This window comes from Emericellopsis atlantica (genome assembly GCF_019669845.1).
Source record: "Emericellopsis atlantica unplaced genomic scaffold F5Z01scaffold_34, whole genome shotgun sequence".
NCBI classification, from domain to species: domain Eukaryota; kingdom Fungi; phylum Ascomycota; class Sordariomycetes; order Hypocreales; family Bionectriaceae; genus Emericellopsis; species Emericellopsis atlantica.
This window is the reverse complement of record NW_025764736.1, coordinates 51,014-74,961: the sequence shown is the minus strand read 5'-3', so window position 1 is coordinate 74,961 and position 23,948 is coordinate 51,014. Positions and strand designations below refer to the sequence as shown.

The following is a 23,948-nucleotide window of genomic DNA, read 5'->3' as shown; positions in this document are numbered from 1 at the left end:
CAAGCACACAACACGCTGGCCCAATGGGCACACATCTATGTTGGAGCATCGCTTCATTGAGATCACAACAAGCAGCAGTACGGAGACCACATTCTTTCCTATGACGAAACAGCGCAACAAATTCTATTGTCCGGACGCAAAACATGGCAAAAGTAACGAAGAATACTGCAGGGGCTGTATAGGTCGAGCAAGGGAGCAAGGAGTCCTCATGGTTGGTGGGTGGAGAACGGAGGATGAGCTTGTTTATTGTATCGTGCAAAAAGAAGTCGTCTTCGACCACGAGCTTTGCGTCAATGCATTTCTAGATTACAATTGATTTGTTGACATCTCAAGTAGGGGGTATATTGTTTTGACGGTCATGGTGCTCTCGATCTCGAGCGCTCCATGTTGCCCCCAGTTTGACCAATGCAATAGCTAGCCGGCCTTATGAAATGATTTCTCTTGCCCTATTCATTGTTTTATGAGACATGAGCGATGAGTTTGTTTTCTTAAATGTCGATCCTCATCTAGCGCCTTGCAAAATTTTGGTTTGGCTCCTGATAAAAGAGTCCCAAATGAGATTACCTGTCTACTACTGACAATTATGTACGCGACATTGCTTCTGCCACACACAACCTTCCAGCAACCACCATTGAGTCGCCTTGTAATTTGTTCCGTGCCGTCCTTGTCCCCGTCACAGTATTGCATACCGCAACAACCGGACTCAGCGATCCCTGATCGAGGTCTGTTCAAGCTCCCAGACGTCTACAGCTGCCTATGCTAGCTTCCTGGGCAGACTCTTGGCAATTCGGCTCTTGAAATCTGCCATCCAAGGTCAGGGAGAAAGCTAGACTCGCGACGAGGCGCCATCGAGACTCTGAAGCATTTAGCAGTCCCGCATGCGCCAGAGCAAGAATGCTGTGAAGACAATAACTGTAATCATTGCTCCCAGCAAACATCGCCCTTCCTTCAGAGTTGCACCTGCGGTAGTCCGCGGAATAGCAGAATAAAGAGCTTCTTCAAGATCCAAGCTAGCGGCGGTCTGAGTTCGCTGTAGAGACGTCTTGGCTCTGAAACGCAGAGCCTCTTTTCTTTGGTCTAGTAAGCGGATCTGATTCTCGATCTGTACTTCCTCTTTGCTGAGCGCTGATCGGATCGTGTTCGAATCAAGATCAAGCTGCAACAGCAAAAAACGGATCTTGTCAGATAGCTTTTTTATCTGCTCAAGGCGCCCACGATCATCGAACGCCTCAAGTAGATCCACTGCGGTATGCAAGTGCTGATCAAGTGTCTTGGCGCTGAGTCTATGACGGTGAACCGCCGCATGTCGAATTTCCGATATAATATCTATACAGCCTTGGATTGGTTTTGATTTGAGTTTCAGGCTCGAGCTTGGCCCCCGCGGACGTGCGCTTAGAGCTTTCGCCATCAGGTTCAGCTCGAGGGCCTCGGCACAGTCCCACCCATTTTCCTCTAATATGGAGGGAAATGTACGCTTGGCAAAATCGAAACAAGCCTGCTCCAAGAGGAATTGTGTGCATGTGAGAACACGATGCTGTGTTGAGTAGTCCACCTCCAGCAAGGCTGTAGAAAGATCCAGATCTTGATCTGAAGGCGGCGCTAGTTGTGCAGCTTTCAGCGGCTCCCTTTCTTTGCCTTCTGCAGATAACTTGGACCCTGACCCTACTCAGCCTGTCAGCTATGATTTCAAACCTGATTTGCGAAAATGATAGAACTACCTTGCGTTGAGTTGATGCTAGACGAGGTCTGAACGATGGGGGGCGAAGAGGGAACAGGGGAGACCATGGTTTGAGGCCTAAGTAAAGTCTCTATCCCATTGCATCCATTGACGGCAGGCGGCTTGGAGCCCGACAGTTTGCCGGATTGTATTTCGGGCAAGGGAGTTGTCTCGAAAGCTCCAGAAGATAACAGTCCATGTGCTAGTTTGCTGACAGCCTCCATGCTGCTGGACTGAACCAAGGCCGATATCGCGGGGTTTTGAGCGTGGCGCTTGATGCATTTTCGAACCTGTGACAGGCTTTTGTCCTTGGCACTTTCTCCCTGAAAGATGTCCTTGAGTGCGCGTTCAAAATCGTTCTTATCAAGGCCAGACATTATGAAGGCAGAGGCGAAACTGCAAAGAATCAGAGTCTACATTGCGATAGCGTCAATGAATCATAATATATAGCCGAAACAAGCCGACGGGCCCTTGACGTTTGTGCACTTACTACATGCAGTTCAAAGCTGTTTTCGTTTCGCGGGAATGGAACTCCATCCATGATTTGGCATCTAAGCTCATAGTCTGGCTGCATCCGGCGCCTACGCCTGACAAGCACCCCAACATACGCACCCTAGTCGCAAAGTTACTTTCTCATCCAAGCCAGTGATCCCGAGTATTATGGTTGATCCATTGCAAGAAAGCACCTCGATTGGGTTTTCCGACTGGAAATCACTTTTTGCGGGTACCGGTACCTTGGCCCCGTGGCCTTGAAGCAAAACACTCTCGAAGCTTAAAGTGAACGATCCGAAGTCTATCTCCATGCGCAGTGCATCGATAAATTAAGACCGCAGATCCGAAAGGAAGTCGTGAATAGGAAAAGGCTCTTCTTGTTTGATAAACGCGAGTAACGGTACAAGGCGCTCCAGAATAGATCTGGAAACGCGCGCTGTTTCCCCTTTGTCGCCCAATCGTGGTCCATCCGTTAAGGTACATTGGACAACCAGTGAGCACAGTGCGCCCATCTGATTCCTACCCTACGAGAACTTAGTCATCGTGGCTCACGCTAGCCATATTCGTTCGTCGGTTAACATGAAAGTACAAATCCGCATGGCGATTTCCCATCGGTTACTATTCCAAAGTAGAAGTCGAAGTAGAAGTCGAAGTGGAAGTGGAAGTGGAAGTGGAAGTGGAAGTGGAAGTGGAAGTGGAAGTGGAAGTGGAAGTGGAAGTGGAAGTGGAAGTGGAAGTAGAAGTCGAAGTGGAAGTTAAAGTAGAAGTAGAAGTGGAAGTAGAAGTGGAAACGAAAGTGGAAGCGGAAGCGTGTGTAGGCTACGCCATTAGCCACCCGCTTTTATTCAATCTAAAGGAGAGGACGAAGCTTGTTAGAGCAATGCAAATTTAAGCATAAGTTCCTTCAAGAACTAGGTCCAAGGAAAATAATCCCCTAGCTAGCCCAAGCACCAACGTCGCTCGGACGCCCGGGAACGATTCTCGGCCCTATTCCTTGGTAGCGGAGATTTCTACACTTGCGAGCTGTGAGTCAAAACCAAACGCGGAGGAGGGAAGGGAGGCTCACATTGAGATCGGCAGGTCTTTCTTTTCAGGAAGTTGCATAGCGGTGACCATTGCGTCCACGACAGATTTCTTCGTGTACTGTAAGCGAGCGCACTGCCTGGAAGATTATTGAGTAGCTTGCCAAGGACAAACTCGTATTTTGATCTCCATTCAGACGACGCAACGCCTACCTGTCCCATGCCTGGCATTAAGTTGATGCGTTCTTCGACGGGCTCGTTTGGCGTGAATTCGGACTTTCGGAGTCGTTCCTGGAGGTCGGCTGAGGAGAAAGCCTTTTCCCCGGGTATTATAACCTTTTTCACATCGTCTGCGATATCTGCGTCCATGAGTGGGCGTAACGTATTGAAGTGTTTGCTGAAGTCCATCAGGACCACCCGTATCTCTAGAAGTCCTCCTGGCCGAAGGATTCTGCGAGACGGTCAGCGCCATGGCCGTCGGGACAGTTTGCGCGTCTGTTCACTCACCTCGATAGAGAAGAAAGATCCTGTTCTGAAAGACCCTGGCCGTGCACTATGTCTAAGATGACACCGTCGAAGTGCCCATCGGCATAAGTTTCCACACTCTGGATACTGCTCGGACTGGGAAGGTCCAGTTCCAGAATTCGCTGCGCAGTTGTTGAGGCTCCCCAATCGTCATATGTCGCGTCGTGGAAAGGCAATTTCGGACCAGTGGTATCCAGGTCGACTGGGTCGTAATGCACATCAGGCGCCGGCCGTCTCAAAAAGAAGTTCTACTCACATGCCGACTCGTCAACGTCGTACTCTGTGGCTTAAGCGGGAGGAAGGGACCAGAGACGAGCTACTCACTCTTGTCATCGGGCTCGCCACCACACGCAGCATCAAACTCCGGGGAGGAGGCCATGGTGCCACGGAGATTCGTAGAGGGGGAACATTAGGCCAGTCCGGCGAGGATTTGCGCGTTTTCCGAAGTAGGCACCAGGAGATCGGGGGCCATGCTGAACGCACATGATCTGCCTTGCTCAGTTGCATTCAGACAACTCCGTTACTCTTGACTATGATTGGCCCGGCGGGCGTCCGACTCTGCTGCTGTCGACACGCCCTCGACTGTTGGGCCTAGGACAAGTGTGATTGGAGAAGGGTGCTTGGCAGGGTGACTCTGGCTTTGCCTTCCGTTGGTGGTATCTCGCTTAGATATGCACCTGAAAAGCCACACTGGCACAGTGCCAAAACAGTCGCTGAATCGGGTCGGGGTGTGTGGACTCCCGGCATCATCCCGTCCTGGCCGTGCACGGGCTCAATATGTCAGGGGTCATTCGCGAGACCAGCTCGGGGCGTCTCAGCCGTGGTCCGCATTCTTGCCGCGCTCGCGCAACGTCAACGGCCACGTCTATTGGCTTGTCCGGAGTGGCCATCACCAGCTCGTATCAAGCCTCGCTCTCCCTGGGCGGGCTCGCGCGCGCTGAAAGTAGCTGCCACCCCTCTCTGTTAGCGGTCGGCTGCGTCGAAGAAATGCTCGGGTCGTTCTCGTATCTTGCGGCGGCTCCTGCAGGTCCCGGTCTCAGCGAGGCCGATGCTTGGTTGGAGCCCGCACTGGGCAAGTCCGACTTAGCATGAAGCCTACAGCTTCTACGCCCCATCGACTCGTGTAGGTGTCTTCCTGGCTCACCACAGCAGTCTGGGTCTTGGAAAGAGGCGATATGTCTCGGAACTCATCCCGTGCCACGATGTTTACGCAGTGTCCTTCGACCCAGATGCCGCTGAATACGTAGAGATATCCCCACGGAATACAGTAAAATCCAGACTTCACTCAGCACGCCGGTGTTATTAAAAATCAATAAATAGGTACGACTGCTCCCTACCATCCTCGGGCTTCAATATATCACTCCTCGATGTACCTAGAGCCCAGTTGTACCCGTTGGTCTCTTGGATAATCTGGGTGATCTCCTGGTTGGTCCCCCAGGATATCCCGTGGGCGTAATGTTCTCAGCATTAGAATCAATGGGGCTCTGGCCGTCCTGACTTCCACCTGGTGGTGATTGGCGTTCGTCGGGAGGCGGACCAAACCCAGCGCGGTTCCGGCATGTGGCAGGGTTATCTTCATATATGGGGACTGGAAATGTCAATGAGGATGCTCTGTTGACGTTGTTTTGAGCTTACATTCTTGAGGTCGATAGTTCACAACGACAGTAGTCGAAGGAGCTCTTGCATGTACATTTACCTCAACACCGCCAACACTAATAAGTACGTGGGTTTCCATGCTGACAGAAATTGGGGACTTGATGTAGGCGCTCTAGAATGCCTCGTCATGGAGGAGTCGAAGGGCTTTTATCGATGCTCTGCTAAGCGCTCATCAAGACGCTAATATACGCCTCTGTTTCATGTGCCGCCGTCAACCTTAGGTCGCCCATGGTGGAACCGTGCGCAGGCGGACCTCGTATCGGTGCTAGTCGACTCTCAGGTCAACATGCCACGACTGCACGTCGTCCGGAGCCTCTTAAAGACGACTGCACACGATTCAGTGTACAGTTGCCATTACATAGCTGAATCACAGTTCATGTAGTTTCTGCACGTGCTTGCTGCTGACACTCATTTGACATAGGAGAGTCTACCTAAATTGCCAAGCTGCACCACCTTCCTATCGGAGCCTGCTACTACACAGATCCCTTCAACTACAGCAGACAGTTGTCCGAACACACCTGGTGCTAGACCGGGCCAACACTTTCAGAGTCCACAGAGGATTTGTTTTCAAAGCTTTTGGAAAAAGGTGTCCTTCCTTTTTGCAAGGCTGAGCAGTGAACCCACAAGGCAGTCCACATCTTGAGGATCGAATATACGCTTGCCAATAGGCACACCGAGGGGAGACTTCTCAACTATCGATCGATAAGCGCAAGGCACCAGAGGCCTCTTCGGAGACTTACAGCTCAAACTCCATTCATGCGAACGTAGGTCCTCGCTCAATTGGGAGACAAGGCGCTTGCCGAACTCGACAGAACGTCTGGCCGCTTTTGGATTCCCGCGATACTTGAAGTCGTACAGGACTCTTTCCGTTAGTAGAACGAGAACCACGGTGCTGGCATCCTTGTCGCTCGTGGAAATCATCCCTTTGGTAGAGCGAGCCGAACACCAGCGATCCTTCCACGCTTTTGCTAGTGCCAACTGAAGCTGGTTTTCAATCAGTCGTGGGGTGTGTTCGTCTTCCCCTGTGTAGCTCACTGAGGTTGCGAGAGAATAAGCGACAAACGCCTCGAGCGCCTGCCAAGCAATGGACCCTTCCCAAGCAGCTTGTCGGATCGATAGCAGTAGTTCGTTGATGCTTTCGGTGCCATATTCGGATACAAATGCCTCGAAATAATCCATGTTGTCCCCAATCGATTGGATATAATTTTCGACTTCGTCGGCGGGCACATCCTCAACGACCCATGGTTCAGTGCGTATGGTGTGATCTCGAGACTTTTCGTTGTACTCGCTGACGAGCAATTCAGGGCACCGAACCTCTCCTCTGGTGGCCTTCAGCTTCAGGCTGGCTCCCGTCTTGTGGTCTATCTTGAAGACATGGCAAGAACTGCTGTGATGTTGCGACGCGCCCTGCAGGGATGCCTGTGCGTAGAATTGGTAGAGCCTTGGTTGGAAGCAGTCGGGAAAGAATGAGCTCATCTTGGCTGTTTGTTTGGGCAAAGTTGCTGTGAGTATTCCAACTCGCACAAGATCCGTGCCGACTTATATACACATTGTCAGCAGTTCTCCCTGTCTCGGCTGGCGCTGATGGCAGTCAAAATTTTCATCAGGCTCTTGCAGCGGCCTCGTGAAGTGAGGCCCAACGTGAGTCACTAACTCGGTGACCGCAAGCAGGACCTGCACTTTTCTTGTACTGGTTGCTCGAATGTCGGTGAGCTCTGTCGCTTGGGCACCGTCCGTGTTGCCTCGCCCCAAGCCGACCTGAGCCAAACAGATATGGCATGTTCCTGCGAGAGAGGCACACCAGCTAGGAGCGAAGTATGCACAAGCTTGTAGACTTTGTCATGCTATCCATTCTGCCTGACTTGCACACCGGTCTTTTCGAGGCGATCTATATGGGCCAATTTGCACGGAGACGGCGTGGCACGAATGAGATCCCTGATCTGGTCGGGGTTCAGGTAAGGCCCCAAATGGTGTTCCGGAAGTGACCACAGAATGCAGCCAGCTCCATCCACACATGGGACAATATCACACAATGACTGGAAACCACGCAAGGTTGAACTTGGTGAGGCCTGTCACACGCGACGCTCCACCGAGCAGAGCAAGGGGCGTCCTCCTCTGACGTGCGGAGCGGGTGGGATATCCTGGAATCAGTAGTCTTCGCTTGTTTGCGAGTAGCACAAGGCAAAGCATCACACGGAACATGAACTACACACCTCAAGGAAAAGGCAGCCAGTAGCTTTTCACCGCCGCTTCTGCTTTACCCTCCACTCCAACGTATCCGTAGCCACCACAGATGAACCATCATACACTTACCGAAGAACAATTGGCTCTGTCGCTTGGCCTGGGCGCCCAGGTTGCGGCGCCCGCTCCCTGGACGGGCGCAATTTGTTCGGCCCCGGCTCTGCAGCTAGTTGCATCTTGCTAAGAGTGCTTGGTACCATCAGCTGCTCATGAACTTCGACCCCTGTCTGTCTAGACACACCACTCAAGGTCTGTGCACGTACGGGAGGCACAGCTGCAGACCCGGAGGAGATTGTTGTCTCCAAGCCGCCGATGGGTGATGGCGCCACTTCCAAGCTGACATCATGACCAGCCAATCAAAAGGGCGAGGCGTATGATGCTAGGGCTTGTGACTCGATGAAACCCTCGTCTTGACCATTGGGTGCTTGCGAGAAAGAGGCGTGGATGATGACAGCCGAGGCTCGCATCCTCCTTCGACGATCCAGGACCGGAGTCCCGCCTGACTGAGCTGGCACACGACCGACTCGGTTGTGTACAATCAGCGTGTTTCGGTGTAGAGTAGGAGAACAGTCTATGTCGGTCCACGGTACGGCTCTGGCCTGCCTGACTTCGGGCACAGGTATGAGCAAGCCGGCACCACCCACAAACTAATCAGAGTGAAGTCGCCGAAATGTTCATCAATAAGAAATGAGTGCATAGTGTGATGCACATACGATTTACTTCCGTGGTGCTCAGCATCAACCACCGAGGGCCAGGGGCGCTGTGCCGCTCCGGGAGCCAAAGTCGAGTGGGTGCAGTGTTCGTTGTGGCGAACTGGTTAAATTGTCCACCGGAAGAACTCGCCAAAGAGACATCCGGCTCGCTTGTGGCTGCGGGCAAAGTACAGCCTGTTCATTAGCCCGTCTCGTGCGCCTAGCGGCTCTCGGAGTTGGCTTGCTGAGCTCAACTGCTTGCTTTTGTCAACCAGAAGTTCTGCGTCTTCAGGGCAGCATGTCGCATGCTAGCGCGCGGCGACATAAGCCACAATGCTGAGGTGATATCGCTCGTGACTATAGTACCCCTATCTAAGGGTGCCATCCTTGCGATGTTGTTCCTTGTCCGAACCTAGCATCCTGAGATCACGACTGCAGGCGCACGCTCACTCATTGTGATCGTCGTGATTGGGGACATGTGAATGCGGTCTGTCTAGCGCAGCGGCCGTCGACCCCTCAGCCTCGCCCATTATCATACGATGACCACTTGGAGGATGTTTCACAAGCCCGCAGTCGTTGCAGCAGCTGGTTACCACGGGCTGGCCCTAGTGGCTACGTACATCAAGAACGCAGAGGATTGCGGGGGCTTGGGTTGGTAAACATGAAGTTGGTGGGCACGCAAAAGTGGTCGCACGTCGGTTTGCAATGGAGCCTCTCTGCGGTGATTGACGTGCTGTATGGGAAACGGTCGACCGGTCTCGGGGCCCTGAGTAGTGCGCGTTGTGATGAGTTACTGACCGTGCGAACGATGGCGATCGACACTCTCCTCTGCGGCATGGGGTGTTGGAGGCCGCTTGGGCAGGCATCTCCATACGATGCTTCATTCAAGCCCCTTGTGGTATACCGATGTACTCGGACCATGTTCATTCGCCCGTAGTGGTTCGCTTTCAAGGTCTGGTATCCCTTGAGCGGGAACATCCCATCCTGGCTCCAAGGAGCTCTGAGCGCAGCAACACTGCGGACACATGCTAGGGGTCTCGTAGATGTTGACGGCGATGCAGTGACAAACTGTACCTTGTTGATTGTTGTAGCAGGGGTGAACAGGCGTACGTCCATGGGCCGCGTAGGGTGCTGTGGCGAACATCAAACTCCCTTGCACTATGCCCAATGGTGTTGGTGCGAATTTAGGCATGGCATAGGCTCCATCCGCGGTCGTAGTTGTTGGCCAAATCGCCGTGGTCCGCGGCGCGCGAGGTTGAAGATCAAGAAACAAGCTTCATTAGACTCCGTCGCATAAAGAAGGCGCCTTCCCATCTATCCTTTATCGTTGTTTTCAATTTCCTCAATGAGTCTTCTGCATCGGAACCTTCCTCCAGTTACTTTCAGTCTTCAATCTTAGTGTCTTGCCCAATGCCAGCCATCGCAGATCTTCACTAAGTCGCCAATGCGAACCGTATCCAGCAGAGTTCAACCGCAAATGTCCCTGGCATCATGAGGGTTTCAGGAGTCTCCATATCGGAGAACAATGTGACGCTGGTCGTCGTTGGCTTCGTTTTTACCGTTCTCGGGTACGCGCACCAGCGGCACATCCGTGGCACAGTTAAGCAATCCCGAGTGGCTCGGCCCTCGTCTGTATCTGGCCCAGCGTTCAGTTTTACCATCACCCCTCTCTCCATTTGGCTTAGCGACTTTGCAGCCGGGGTGATTGGTAAAGCTGAGCACTGGCGCTAAGCTAGATGTGGCGTGGGTAGTGGGTGGGGCAGTGGCTCCGTGTATAAGTATGCATGGCTCAACCGCTTCCGAAGCCATGGATACCGACGAGTCGGTAGGTGGTGAGAATGGGAACCTCACGCCAACCGACAAGGCGCCGCCGCCAGTAGATTCCATGAAGCTCAAAGATCTCCTCAACAGCCCGGAGGTCTTGCCTTGCTGCACGACCTCAGACCGTGCCTTTCTTTTGGACATAGCTCAATGCGCTCTACCCCCTACCGAGAGGGACTTGGAGTACCATACCAGCGAGAGCAGTGAGGCGCGCCCCAACGGGAGCTATGGGAAGTGGCATCATGAGGCAAGTTGGCCAACTCAGTTATGTGCTGAAAGTACCACACACCACCAGACCGTGGATCCAGCCACAGCCGAACGCGCTGCAAAGTCGCTCTCCACATCTTCCGCATCGCCCCTCGAGCTGAAGTGCTCCCAATGTGGGATCACATACCGAAAGCAGTCAGCCTTTGACAAACACGTGGAGAACCATACACGGCCGTTCATCTGCGTCTTCCACTACGCTGGATGCAACAGGACGTTCTCAAAGAAGAATGAGTGGAAGCGCCACGTGCTGAGGCAGCATATCTGCCTCGAATACTACCACTGCGAGCTCCCTCAATATGCCGCCGCCACACAGTCCGCGACCACGTGTCAAGTCAAAAGCCACCCTGCTTGTGGTAAAACATTCAGGAGAAAAGATTTACACAGGGAGCATGTTCGCCGGATGCATCTCCTGGAGAGCCACCAGGAGCCACAGCCCATAGCTAAGATGCAGAAACAAGCGCTGCGCAAGCGTTTCCAGCTTCCAAGGAAGCTTGCATGCCCCGTTGAGCTTTGCAATTTTATTTTTGACGGAGACAAAGCCTTGGACGAGTGGATGGAGCACGCCGCTCGGCACCTCAGGGCGGCACACGATGAACTAGAGCCAAAGGTCGAATTCGGCGGCTCCAAAGACAGCTGCCTCGCAAAATGGGCCGAGAGCGTCAAAGTTACCAGGATAGTTCAGGGAAGCTGGTATCTCAACGACGCCTTGCAGACTGCAATGAGGGGCGCTCCCGTACCCGCTCGAGCTGATGTCGAAGGAGACCCGGCCGAGTCCCGTAGAGACCACGCAGCTGGTTCGTGCAATACGACCTGTCTGCCTACGTTATCTCTACTGAATCGGTGAGTGGTCGTCTTAGAGTATGCATGGGACTTGTTTATCACGTTGGTCGAAAACTGGGAGAAGGACTGCCGCCTACTTGCATATATGTTGAAAGGACAAACGACTCGAAGGCTGGCCTTCGGTTTGTTTATCGCGGTCAAGTAGAGCCTAATGCGTGGAAGGGTCGATTTCATTCTGGTCGGGCTTTTCAGTGGGGAGTCACATACTGCTGGCAGAAGCCATGGTGATCGCATGTTTTAGTTGTAGTAATTCGGAAGGAATCTCGTCAGTCAAGCTACTTTATTGTAGCTCAAAGCGGCGTGAGAACTGGCTTATTCACATGCTTTCTGAATTCATGCTTCCTGTCGCGAATGGTACGGCCGTCGTGTACGCGTGCGGATCGGAAACATCTACGATTTTCTGACTGATGCGGAGGTTGCACCTTAGTGATGGAGAACCTCGATATTGCCGCCACCTGGCTCGGCATCTGCCCAGACGTTCAACGGGCCATTTACTTCGGCCGTGACAGCAGGATCTATATTGGTGACATTTGGAGGGCGGACAAGCCCTGATGGTCGCCTTCATGCCGTGTTAATAGAACCGACAGCGTTACAGCGCGTCAGGAGCAGACCTTCTTAACGAAAACACAGATTTCGATGCCTTTCTACACATGTATCTCTCGATAAAGCTTGTCGTCTGCCGTCTTCATGCACAGCTTTCCCATCGGGAAAGAAAGCACCGAGACCGCGTCTCCAAAGGGCGGCCTATCCGAGAGACGACTGAGCCAGGGCTTCAAACTCACCACTGAGGCCACCAAACCACTGACTTATTTGACATTGTCTGAATCAATGACATGATTATAACGCAGAGCACAGCCCCTTGCCTACAATCAGATGTAGCAGCACAGACGGATGCAGGAAGAGACACTTTCGACCGATTGAGGGTAACATAACCCTACCAACGAAACGGCAAAGGACAAGCCACCTCGCCTTCCTAGATTCGCAAGTTGGAAGTTCTGGTCGCAGGGTGACCTGCGTCCGCGCGCAGGAGAATGGTCTAGCCGACCCTGATAACGGTCACAGGCTTGCAACACCTATAGCGTCGACGAGCCCCGCCGAGTACATGGAGACGAGGATCGCGAAGATGGGATTGTGCTGGGGGGTTCGTGGAATGCGAAGGTGTACGACATATACTGAGCAAAGAATAGAAGGCTGATGAACAGCCTACACTACGGGCACGCCAAAGAGGGTCGATGTTACAAACAGGTGTCGCAAACTCGATTTGGCAATCGCCAGGCGATTTAGGAATCAAGACTGTAAATATTGGTCAGACCCTCAACACTGGTTGTGATATGGGTGATTTCATTTTGCGGCTGTGATATTCAGAATTGAATTCGAGGTGGCGCCGCTGCGTGGGAAATCCTAGGAGCACTATGTAACAGCGGAACACTAATAATTCTCAGAGTCTGAGATGGGGCTGTGTGTATCAGAGAGATAAGGAGGAAGTGAGCGAACTTGGATCAAGCAAAGATTCAAGCAAAGGTTCAAGCAAAGGCTCAAGCAAAGCAGATCGAGGCCCTCATATGCACTCCGGCCATTCTCACCAATACGAGCCGCGAGACTATCCGAAGATCAAAACCGTCGCCATAGCCGGAGAACGAACCTCCTAGCGGTACATCCTAGCCGACGCTCGTCGTCTCGTATGCCGGACGAGCTTGAACTTCCAGACTAGCCGACAAATGGGCTGCGCGCAAGACATACCACGACTGCTGCGGTCCAGCTGAGACCACGATTGCCAATACTATGCACAAATACGCCCGTGGTGGAGCTTTGACTGTTGGAAAGCCAACATCTGGGAAGTATATCTACAGTCGTGAGCAAATGCAGCTTCCTCTGTCTGTTTATAGAGCCTAGGTCCGGATCTACGTATACATAAATATACATCAATGAGTCATAATAAGCCGCGCTCGCGCTGCCATTAGCCGGTTTTGGATGAGCGCTCTGGGTACTGCTAGGTCACTTAGAGTAGACTACACTCCACCAATGCGGCGCCATATGTCACAGTGTCTTTCACAAGGCTGGATACTTTCAGCGACCAGCGAGATGCAGTGTTCCGTTGGGTACTTTGCCGTTCAAATGGAGTGCACCGTCAGGTTTCCACAAAAAACACTGTATGGAGTCATCCTGAACTTCCGTGTTATTCGATTCGATAGGAAGCTGCGAATGCTCAAGACTGTAGAAAGCTATCGAAAGAGTGTCCGTCCAGTGGGTTCGGATTCGGCAATCAGCACATTCAAAATTGTACTGAGGAGGATTGTCGTGACATTCCCTGCACTAAAAAGCGCCCAATCTGATTATCCAAGACTCATGACCGCGTCCGTGGTTATCTCAAGTTCTGCTGCTCGTTCTGCCTCATCCGATTCGTTCCCTATGTTTCAATCTACAATGGTCCCGGACTATGTTCATGCCACAGTTCCCAGTAAAAGAAGTGAACACCGCAACGGCAAGCTAATACAACATTAGAACGTGCGCGCCTCTTTGTTTTCTAGGCAGACGCATATCTAATTATTGTAGCTCCTTGAGCTACGCCTTGTCAACAGAGCCAGTCCTGCCGGAGGAGAGTGCCTGCCCGTAGCAATAGACGTGATCTCGATATCTCGGTCACCATCTACCTGAGAAGCCGTCCTTTGCTTACGAAGAAGAAGACCTAGATGTGGTTGAATTAGTGATATAACGATCACGAACTCAGCTTTCACTATCTGCTTTGCACCGGTTATATCCAGCGGCGCCACTATCGGGGTACTATTAATAACCTTCAGAGTGCCAGCAACTTTTTGAGAGGTGGCTTTTCAACGGCTGCTTCTAAGGACGGCTTTTTTGAACAAGCAACACGCGTTTCTGTTGATGCTGGCCAGCGGAGGGCGATAAAAGGCACCTCGCCTCGGAATACTGTAGGAACATGACAATGGTTGGATACATGTACAGTACTGTACTGTAGCAATGAGCATGTTTGTAGTTTCCTACCTGTGTCTGTGGAGCCTGCTCCCAATCCGTACATACGTAAGGAGTACGGACTTCTGCTTTGATTCGTCATATAAACGGTACAGTCAGTATAAAAGCCAATGTTGGATAAGAACCTTATCCGGGGAAATGTGCACGGCACATCGGATAAGTCAACACGTCCGGATTCGGATTTCTCCTCACCCAACCTGAAGTATACCGCGGTCGTCCGACTTCCACCACCTGCCCTCCCAAGGTAGTATCACAACTAGCTGACAATCAGCTCTCGACCACGCAGCAGCTATGGCTGCCGATAATAAATCCTGCTAAGCATCTTCGCTACTCGCTCCGATAGAATGGTGATGCCGCTTCTCCGAACTCCTTCCAGCTCCGTCCATACCCGAAGAAGCGTGCTGGAAGCACAACCTGAGGTACGCCGAACCCTCCCTCTAGGTGCATGTGTTCGAACTTTCACAAGCAACGAATGATGATCGAGAAGCCTGCCTCTCCAACTCCTGACTTCGCTTCAGCACTTGTCAGGACGCCCCGATCGCCTACTGAGCCATCTGATGTGGCATCCCAAGTCTCCTTCGCGGAGAAGCTGACGGAACTTCTCGAGGGCATCGTCTTCCGCCAAGGACTTCGCCAGAAGCTCTATGGTGCCGACGCCAACACGTGCCGCATCGGACATACTCCCAAATCAGTCAAGGAACAAGCGGCCCCATGCATAGAGGATGGCGATGACGCAACCTCAACGGATGAAGACTAGCCGCAGTTTGACGCCCGGAAGCACATGCCTACCTAGTATCGCAAACGCCGAGGGGGCACAACCATGCAAAACACCATAGGACGCGAGAAGAGTGTGACAGGCGAACCACTGTCACTAGCCATGGCGTCGAATACGGAAGCGAACGTTTGACCAATGCGAGGACGGAACAGAAGACGATGTACGATGCTGCCGGCCTATGATGTAGACTCAAGTTTTCAGATCACCACCCAAAGTACAAACTAGGGAACATGCCAGCGTCAATACCCAGTTAGCTCTGCTATTATTCATTTGGTCGCTATTCATAAAGGTCCGCTAACCAATCCCTATTTCACCTTCATAGTGTTGCAGGTCTTAGATTTGTCTCTTCAGACATAAGGCTGGAAAAGGTTACGACGGAATGTGTCAAGTAATGTCTGTGCTAAACTGAGAGTTGCAAACCAGTCCAGCCACAAGATACGACAATAAAGAGGCTTCACTGATTCGCCCGCACCCTCTTTTGCCTCCTCCTTTTAATACCTTGGAGGAGCGCAAGCACTTGTATCGCTGTAGGCCGTGTCTTCTTCTGTTGCGCATCCGCAGCATGCGGAAATCGCACCATCTCGAGCACCGCGTCCGCTAAATCGCCATAGCCTGCAGTTCCTAGCTTCGGAACCACGTCCACATATATAGCATTCCATTTCGCACGCATTAAGTCAGCCTCCTCTCCCGTCCTCCAAGGATTCAACCTCATCAACCACGGATGACGTCCTCCGCGTAACGTCCATAATTCCACAACACCAGCACACCATATACAGTATCTGTCGTTTGGTCGTAACCATCGAGTTCACGTTCAGGCGAGATCCAGCCCAAAGTCCCGCACCTGCCTGGATCTGGGGGGGTGATTTTTCCCTGGGCGGGCATCCGAATACAGCCGTTAGTATCTAGGAGCACCATTGCAGACACGTCGCGCTCCCAGCCTGTGACGTTCGGGTCAGACTAGCTACAGGGTAGGTAGATCTGAAGTCGGTTTATGAACTGAGTACACTAGGATGTCGTTGACTTGAGCGGTCGGGTCACAGTCTATGTGCGAGATAGTAGATCTTGCGTAGACAATTGTATTGATAGCTGAGGAGCTGGTAGAGACTGACTATGGTGAAGCTAGGCTTCCTATATACTGAATGAATGTTGTGTAGTCGACGATAGTCGACTGTCGTCTACGAGCGCCTTTCTGGTGTAGTCGACTGTAGTCGCTGGTCGCCTACAGTCGTCTACCATGCGTGGTGTGCGAGTGACACATGATAGGACGGAGAAAAGTGGGGGGCACGTGAGAGGCGCATGCGGTCGCATGTCGGGTCGTAACACAGCCCCGTGCGCCAATGTTGTCCGGCTTGATATCGCCGTGGATACATTCATTGCTGTGCAAGGAATTAAGAACACCAGCGACAGCCACAATAGCCTGTCTGATCTTCGGCTGCCTGTGCACTCGTCAACACGGTCATAGATAATATAGACGAACTATTACCGTTCATCACGACTCAGATGCACGCTTTGCATTATAAGGAGGATTAGAGGGATAGATACTAGGGATGTAGAAGTAAGTCTAGGGAGAGATCTTGCTCTGCCTACATTTTGATTGCCCATGCGAAGCATATCAAGCTTGAATGAAGTAAGTCAAAGTGTAATTTCTGTATGGACTTGAAAGCCCCTCTTCTGTGGGCTCGAATTGCGGTATAGCTATGCTACTGACGCAATATCACAAGTCGTTGGGTTACGGCGGAGACGTTCGAAATCGGCGACCACCTATGCCGCGGGAAGAGGGATTTAGCTTACGGATACATAATAGGAGATCCTGTGATTTTGGCTGGCTGTTAGCTCGTGCCGTTCCCGGCTGACGATGCGGATTGGCAGGGGAAACACAGTGGAACTTTGACCTCGCCGGCCCCACTAGCCCCACATCTTCCAGAAGCGACCGCAACAGGAGCGAGCGTGCAAGTCATACCAAGTGGTCGCCCATTTCGGTCGCGACTGTAGATTCTCAGTCACAGTGACTCTATCAAATGATTGAAGGCTGGAACAACTGGGTCATTGTATCATTCAACCGTCATTCCCTGTCGGGCCCATATTTCGCTCTCTTCTGGGGCTGGTGCACTACATCACTACGAGTGGTCTTCCCAGGTCCTGTGACATGAGGAATCGCCGCGGGGTCAGGAGAGCCATCAGGCCTCAATTCCACCTGACGTTTCAGCAACATCGTCTTGGCTCTCACTCCGATCTGACTCTGTCGAGATAAACGACTGGATCTATCCCGGCGGACTATTACTGTTGCAGTAATCCCAACTGCGCTCCCGCCGTCGTCCGCGCGGTGGATCCCAATCTGAAGCAACAGATACATCATCTCTCTCCTCTCCCCAGAACTGATCGTCTTCTGCAGACTGATCTCGCGGCCTCTTTTTCGGACTCGGCGTGCGACTCGATGAACTAAAGATCTTAAGTGACATCCGTACCTCAGGCGATCTGAGCTTGGTTTCGATCACCTTGCCTGCCTGGGGGTCAAACAAAAGCACCACATATTCGGCCACGCCCTTGAAAAAGCGTAGCGTCTTTTCAGAGAAGATAGTCCATGCGAAGCGCGCAAAGACATGCTCGATGGAGATGCCTGAGAGTGGGGCGGGAGACCTGTTGTGGTAGAGAGGGATGAGGTCCGGATTTTCGTCTGGGGCGAAAACGTGAAGAGCTAGGCTCCATTCTTGCCTAGCTGTGTCTTGTTTCGGAACGAATGTAAAGCGGCGGGTATCGAAGAGGTAATGGATGTCACGCCGGAGAGTGATTAGATTGGTTGGGTCTTCCGTAGGCCGTGTTTCGGAACCAGATTTGACATACCTAGACATGCAGAATCAGCAGGGGTCAAGGTCATAAGGTCAATAACATACTGGTCCATCTTGTTAGATGCGAACCACTTCTCGTCCGCCACGGGCACGAAATGTGCCACCTCGAGAGCGCTTGCGTGTCTTGAGATACGACATGTCCCATCTCGGTCCTGCGCAGCAATCTTCCTCTTGAGCATCGAACGGCTTGCTTGTGGCATGTTGATATTTTTCCAGGCGAAAGGGAGGTTCCTATGTGGGAAGCGCCAGTGATCGAACGAAGGTATAACAGGGTACTTATCTGTTGCGAACAATATCAGTTTCCCTATCATAGCAAAGGCAAGGAAGGCAATAGAAGTGACCTACAGCCTGGTCTTTGTTCATCAACAAAATAGTAATACGTCCGTCGTCTTAGAACGTCGGTCGTAGACTTGTCGACCTTCACATAACCCCCCCCGGTGTCCATCTCCGCGATGTACCCACAGTGCCAGGTATTGCCTGTGATGATCCCACAGGCAACCAGCGCGACCTCAAAGTCGACCCCATCCCCATGATCACCATCGATTGCAGCGAAGCGCAGCAGCGCCGCTTCGCTGTCAGGATACGCAGGATGCCGGAAGTCGATGTAACCGGGGTCGCCGGTGTCGGTATTAGGAGGGGGCTCGAGTGGCGGCCGTACGGGCATTAGGAAGACGAACAGGTAGCAGACGTTGAGATTAATGCCACTAGACTTCGTTCGGATGAATGGCGGCGACTGCGCGACGAAATGGTGGGCGCCGCAATTAGCTGTGTCGTTAACAAACGCGATGAGAATGTAGGAATGTTCGGACGAGTTAGCTTCCACGGTAGTCACAACAGTTTAGCCGAGCGATGGGTTCGCCAACTCCCAGTCATTCAAACGGAACTAGATCCTCTGGCCATTTCCTAACATGACTAAGCTGTCAGCGACAGGAGAAACTCGAGCTTTATGACTACTGGATTTTGGTCGTATCGCGAGGAGATAGTGAATTACACTACCGTGTATTAAAAGACTGTGTTAGTATGGTGTATATTCTTGTTTACGACCTCTTCGTTTGTGTGTCATTGGGACCTGTGGACCTGACGCCTATCCTACAGGGCGACTAGTCGCCCGTTCCTTTCCCATCGGCCGACCGGCATTCGGCTTTATGTGGCACGTGACTTCGCGTAAACCTGGCGTGGCGTGCTACACGCTGTGATTGGATGATGGAGAGGACGACCACGCAACAGCGAGATCAAATCGTTTGAAATTACAGAATCTTATAGCGCGGTAGCAAGCCCGTGGCCACGAACGCCCACATCTTCTCTAATGTATTTGAGGCCGTAGAGGATCCGAGCGGCCGAAGGGCGGGCACATAGAGCGAAACACCATGAGCAAGCCCGCACCTGCCTGGATCTGGGGGGGTGATCTTTCCCTGGGCTGGCATCCGTATACAGCCGTTAGTATCTAGGAGCACCATTGCAGACACGTCGCGCTCCCAGCCCCGTGCGCCAATATTGTCCGGCTTGATATCGCCGTGGATACATTCATTGCTGTGCAGGAAATGAAGAGCACCAGCGACAGCCACAATAGTCTGTCTGATCTTCAGCTGCCTGCGCCCTCGTCAATACGGTTATGCAGAATATGAAGAACTGTTTACCGTTCATCATAATTCAGATGCACGCGTTGCATTATAAGGATTAGAGGGATAGATGCTAGGGATATAGAAGTAATTTTAGGGAGAGATCTTGCTCTGCCCTACATTTTGATTGCCCATGCGAAGTAAATTAAGTAATAAATTTCATGTCTAGCCCTAATATTTCTATACGTGTCTCTAAATAGCTCATGGCCTCCTAGAATGTAGCTATGCCGCCTAAGTATTTTCTGCTTTCAAGATGCTGTACCAGCCCGCTAATGGTGTTGAAAGATATCACGGACTGGTGCTTGCTTCTTATTCGCTTGGACCCTAGCGGGCTGGGATAAAATACGAAAGGTTGATAGTGAGCTGCCGATTGGAGGTGGTGCTGCAAAGCTAGTTCTGATATAAAAGGCAAGCGTTCTGAGGGGCAGAAAGGGTAGCTCTGTGTGCCTGATTGAGACACGAGCACTGCCTAGTCCTCGGAAGTGAGACTCTCCGAACTTGGAGTCTAGCTGGGAGTGAGCGACGTTTTGGAATCACAGAAAGAAGGTTTCGTGCTTAACGTGCCCAACCTTAGTGTTTTGGACTTGTGTTATTGTTTCTAGTCGCTTATTGACTTCGAGGAGAAGACCGTCCGCGTCGTGATGAGGCCGCGTGATAAGGCGGTCTGTATTATAGGATAAGATATAGCGGTTGAATTTCTTGCGGCGTATCCCGGATGAATATGTCCCGCTTCTAAGGTGGTGGATTAATCTAGATAGCGTAGAGAACTTTATGCGGCATAAACTCCCATTATAGCGAAGATTGCATAACGGGTGCTGAGCAGGAGACTGTAGGTGCTGCTGCAGAGTACTTGCAAGCGAAAACTCCCGAGAATACTTGTCATACTGGATCTTTGGATGAGTCTTGTCGCGCACGTGGTTTTTAAGAGCGATGGCGGTCCGGAACTTGCGATGGCACGTTTTGTATTTGTGTTTAGATTTTGGCGAATGAGTAGCGTCTCGGAGGTGCTGCTCTAGGGACTGAGAGCTTTTGAACTGTCGGTCGCAGTCGTAGTATCGAAAGTCGGTAGAGTGAAGTGAGCTCTGTAAGTGGGAGTTCAATGCTGACCGGCTTGAGAACGACTTATTGCAATCACCGTAGTAGCAGTGGTTTGATCTTCTTTAATGGTTTGCTAAGGCTGATGCTGTCGAGTAGCTTGCGCAATAGTAGGGATATTTCTACTCTTGGGCTGTATCGATATGTTGTTTAGGGCATTCTAGGCTAGCGAATATTGTTTGATAATGTTGGCAAACTGAGTGCCCGGTTGATTTATTGTGCTGTAGGAGGGCCTTTTTGGTGCGAAAGCGGCGCAAGTAGATAACGCAGTGGATCTCTATGGTTAAGTCGTTGTGGAAAGTAAACCGTCGTATTGAGTGTAGTAGAAGGCGTACTTTTAATAGTAGCCTGGACTGGTTCAATGAGGACAACAAGTAGGATGGGGCAGGCGGCACATACCCTCCTTGTAAGTCGCTGCCTCTTGCCGAGCTCTGGCTCTTCGGAATGAATTTGAGAGTCTAACGAGGTTGCGAATCTCCATATTCTAACGAAGAAGCGTTAGCCAGTGTTTGGCGATTCCAACCATTTTAGTCGCGGAGCTAGGCACCAGGGAGCACGCAAGCCAAATTCCAGTCTCGGCAACCGAAAGCGGTGGCAACAGCCATAACGTCCCCGTGCAGCATGCGTAGGTGACACAGTGACGACGGACGGGTTCCGACGGCGGCAACCAAGATATCGGCGAGTCCGGTGGCACTGGCATGTAACGCGAAGCGCCGCAGCGAAAGGTCGTGCTGCGGCGGTTGACCAGCATATTCGTCATTTGGTTCGAGACCGGTCTCGTGCGACCCAGCTTGTTTCATGTCGGTCGACCTCTCCTCAATCGAGGCCCGAGTCGGTCGCCACTGGCACGGCGGTCATGAGATACGCGCCTGGCCTCGATGGAGGGTGGGCGGCCTCCCAAGGCGGATCGTGGTCACGATAGCAGGGTACACCATCTTGAGGGGTCAGCATACGGTTCTCCATGGGGGACCGCTTGGGCAGGGGAGATACCTACAACGCTGGTGCTGGTGATATCCTGGATCTGGAGGCGGCTCATATCCTTCCTCGGAGAGCCTGTACGGGCGAAGCTGTAGAGATGGAAATGCCACATAATGATAAAATTGCCAGACTTCGATGGGCACGAAAAATATCTTGTACCAGCGATTTCGGAGGCAGGAAATCAGATTGGAAGAGGCGAATTGTGGAAGCTGCTGCCTTTATATATATAGTCGTAAGCCGACCGGTTGTTCACAGTCAGAGTGGACTAACCACTGTTGCCCAAAAAAATTCGGTCCTTGCGAGAGTAAAGGAATTTCGTGATAACGCAAATGCTATGGTGTGACAGAACAGCAAGAGAGCTGTCAGAACCCCCACCACACCGTGGAACGTACAGATCGTCCGCCACTGCATCCCAAGTGTGTTCGTCAAGACAACAAGGTGAGGAGTTGCACACACCAAGATTAGGTTGACAACACCGAGCTTTGCTGCGCGGTTGCAAGCTTGCAACCGCGCCATGCATTCTTCCATCCGCGACTGTGTTGTGCCAACCTGTGTGTTGAAGTCAACAGCCACGTTTCCTGATTGGACAACGAATATCACGTGACTAAATCGGCGGCGCGGCGGCATTCCGCGATGGAACAGAATGTCACGTGCGTGATCCGCTAGCATGGACGATGGTTCATTCAACCTTACCCAATCCGACAGCTATCTGCCCTTCTTTACCGTCGGCCTTTACTTACGCCCCCTCTCCCTTATGGCGACCCGCGAATTACTTTCTGGTCCTATCACCCTCTCTGGAGCAAAAGAGAAGGGGTCCAACGTTATCCACCAGCTTGAATACCCGGGTCTCCAACGAGCTTTCTTTCAGCGCCTCCAAAGCCAATGTCAACTTATTCGCGCCATTGTTGCCCACCACTTGGGCGTTGACCCGGCGCATTGCGATGTTTCACCTCCAGAGTATTGGCGCCGTGGATCTTTCAATGTCTGCGTGCCGGCTCGCGTCGAAGCCCCCGACCCAGGGCAGCCCACTTTTGTCATGGTTCGATTTCCTCTGCCTTACCGTGTCGGAGAGACAACGCGTCCTGGGAACGCAGATGAGAAGCTCAGATGCGAAGCAGCGACCTATGCATGGCTTCAGGAACACTGTCCTTCGGTCCCTATACCACATTTATACGGCGTAGGACTAGCCACAGGCCAGCAGGTATTAGTGGCATACATTTCGACAATTGACAGCTCGCTAACCCTCGCTCATCTCTACAGCTGACCCACGTAAGCCGCCTACCGTGGTGGTCACGCTGGCTCCATGGTATTCAGCGGTACTTTCGAATCTTGCTTGGCTATCCATATCCAACTCACTACATCCCGCATAACTCGAGTTTCTCTACTTCACTCGGATTAGGCTACTTGGTGATTGAGACCATCCCTGATACCGAAGGAAGAATGCTTTCGGCTTCATGGGAAGAAAAAAGGAAGGACGACCGTCTGCAATACAATCTCCAGCGAGGCCTCGCGCGAATACTTCTCTCGCTCGCAGCCGTTCCACTTCCCCGCATTGGTGCGTTCCGACTCGATGATACCGGCTATATCCACCTCGACAACCGCCCGCTCACCACAGAGGTTATCATGCAAGAGAACGAAAACCTTCCCCTTGAAATGCCACGTCACAAGACTTATGCCTGCGTGGACGACCTCGTACACGCACACCTAGACGCCTTTCATAACCGACTACTGCACCAGCCTAATACCGTGGCAACCGAGATCGACTGGCAGTTCGAGATGGGTGGTCTTGTCGCAGCACGAGCCATCTTTCCGAAGATGCTACAGAATGACCTCCGTTCTGGCCCCTTCGTCTGCAGTCTAACAGATCTCCATAGAAGCAACATTATAGTGGACGACGATTGGAACATCATGCGTATCATCGATCTTGAGTACGCCTGCTCGTGGCCTCTCGAATTCCAACACCCCCCCTACTGGCTTGGAGGGCAGTGCGCCGATGAGATTGATCAAACCTCGTTTAGCCCTCATCATGACCGATTTATTCAGATCCTGGAGGAGCAGGAGGAGCTTCTTGCTTTAAGGACTCCTAGAAAGCTTTCGTCTGTAATGCGACATGCATGGGCGAGTGGGGTATTTTGGCTCGCTCTCGCAATTCAAGATCCAATCGCCTTCTCCTCAATCTTTTGGTACCGCATCTTGCCTTATCAATTCCAACTCACGATAGATCACACGACCGATTTCACGCTATTAGCTGATCTTTCAGGATGGGCACACATTCTTCAGAAAAAGTTGCAAGATCATGATCAGTACTCCAAGAAGCTTGATAATTTGTTCGAGGAATGCAACGATGAGGCATCGAAATCATAAATCCAAT

The 23,948-nt window shown here is 52.0% G+C and overlaps 9 protein-coding genes across 9 annotated transcripts; 3 read left to right on the top strand and 6 right to left on the bottom strand.

Annotated features, from left to right (window-relative positions):
* Positions 1–590: 590 nt before the first annotated feature.
* F5Z01DRAFT_350647 (uncharacterized protein) lies at positions 591–2,261 on the bottom strand. The gene is made up of 2 exons (XM_046259258.1): positions 1,719–2,261; positions 591–1,662 (listed from the first exon to the last, which is right to left on the bottom strand). The coding sequence occupies exons 1-2, from the start codon at positions 2,092–2,094 to the stop codon at positions 866–868; spliced, it is 1,173 nt and encodes a 390-aa protein (XP_046114559.1). The 5' UTR covers positions 2,095–2,261; the 3' UTR covers positions 591–865.
* Positions 2,262–2,783: 522 nt separating this feature from the next.
* On the bottom strand, positions 2,784–4,135 carry F5Z01DRAFT_677613 (uncharacterized protein; the record flags this gene model as incomplete). Its single annotated transcript, XM_046265373.1, has 5 exons — positions 2,784–3,028; positions 3,354–3,682; positions 3,739–3,958; positions 4,013–4,036; positions 4,081–4,135. The coding sequence occupies 5 exons, from the start codon at positions 4,133–4,135 to the stop codon at positions 2,784–2,786; spliced, it is 873 nt and encodes a 290-aa protein (XP_046114558.1).
* A 1,844-nt stretch (positions 4,136–5,979) lies between these two features.
* On the bottom strand, positions 5,980–6,888 carry F5Z01DRAFT_640039 (uncharacterized protein; the record flags this gene model as incomplete). The annotated part of the gene is made up of 1 exon (XM_046262493.1): positions 5,980–6,888. The coding sequence occupies one exon, from the start codon at positions 6,886–6,888 to the stop codon at positions 5,980–5,982; it is 909 nt and encodes a 302-aa protein (XP_046114557.1).
* Positions 6,889–10,455: 3,567 nt separating this feature from the next.
* On the top strand, positions 10,456–11,100 carry F5Z01DRAFT_612143 (uncharacterized protein; the record flags this gene model as incomplete). Its single annotated transcript, XM_046260782.1, has 1 exon — positions 10,456–11,100. A coding segment is annotated over one exon (645 nt), but the record flags the coding sequence as incomplete, so codon positions are not given.
* A 1,880-nt stretch (positions 11,101–12,980) lies between these two features.
* Positions 12,981–13,166, top strand: F5Z01DRAFT_629098 (uncharacterized protein; the record flags this gene model as incomplete). The annotated part of the gene is made up of 1 exon (XM_046261641.1): positions 12,981–13,166. A coding segment is annotated over one exon (186 nt), but the record flags the coding sequence as incomplete, so codon positions are not given.
* A 3,857-nt stretch (positions 13,167–17,023) lies between these two features.
* Positions 17,024–18,840, bottom strand: F5Z01DRAFT_349628 (uncharacterized protein). Its single transcript, XM_046259257.1, has 3 exons — positions 18,231–18,840; positions 17,931–18,165; positions 17,024–17,880 (listed from the first exon to the last, which is right to left on the bottom strand). Exons 1-3 carry the CDS (start codon positions 18,547–18,549, stop codon positions 17,301–17,303), a joined length of 1,134 nt encoding a protein of 377 aa, XP_046114554.1. The 5' UTR covers positions 18,550–18,840; the 3' UTR covers positions 17,024–17,300.
* Positions 18,841–20,037: 1,197 nt separating this feature from the next.
* F5Z01DRAFT_628984 (uncharacterized protein) lies at positions 20,038–20,646 on the bottom strand (the record flags this gene model as incomplete). The annotated part of the gene is made up of 2 exons (XM_046261632.1): positions 20,038–20,340; positions 20,419–20,646. Coding segments are annotated over 2 exons (531 nt in total), but the record flags the coding sequence as incomplete, so codon positions are not given.
* Positions 20,647–21,465: 819 nt separating this feature from the next.
* F5Z01DRAFT_349625 (uncharacterized protein) lies at positions 21,466–22,465 on the bottom strand. Its single transcript, XM_046259256.1, has 3 exons — positions 21,848–22,465; positions 21,594–21,793; positions 21,466–21,534 (listed from the first exon to the last, which is right to left on the bottom strand). Exons 1-2 carry the CDS (start codon positions 22,244–22,246, stop codon positions 21,632–21,634), a joined length of 561 nt encoding a protein of 186 aa, XP_046114552.1. The 5' UTR covers positions 22,247–22,465; the 3' UTR covers positions 21,466–21,534; positions 21,594–21,631.
* F5Z01DRAFT_629100 (uncharacterized protein) lies at positions 22,332–23,941 on the top strand (the record flags this gene model as incomplete). The annotated part of the gene is made up of 2 exons (XM_046261642.1): positions 22,332–22,778; positions 22,838–23,941. 2 exons carry the CDS (start codon positions 22,332–22,334, stop codon positions 23,939–23,941), a joined length of 1,551 nt encoding a protein of 516 aa, XP_046114551.1.
* Between the last annotated feature and the right edge of the window lie 7 nt (positions 23,942–23,948).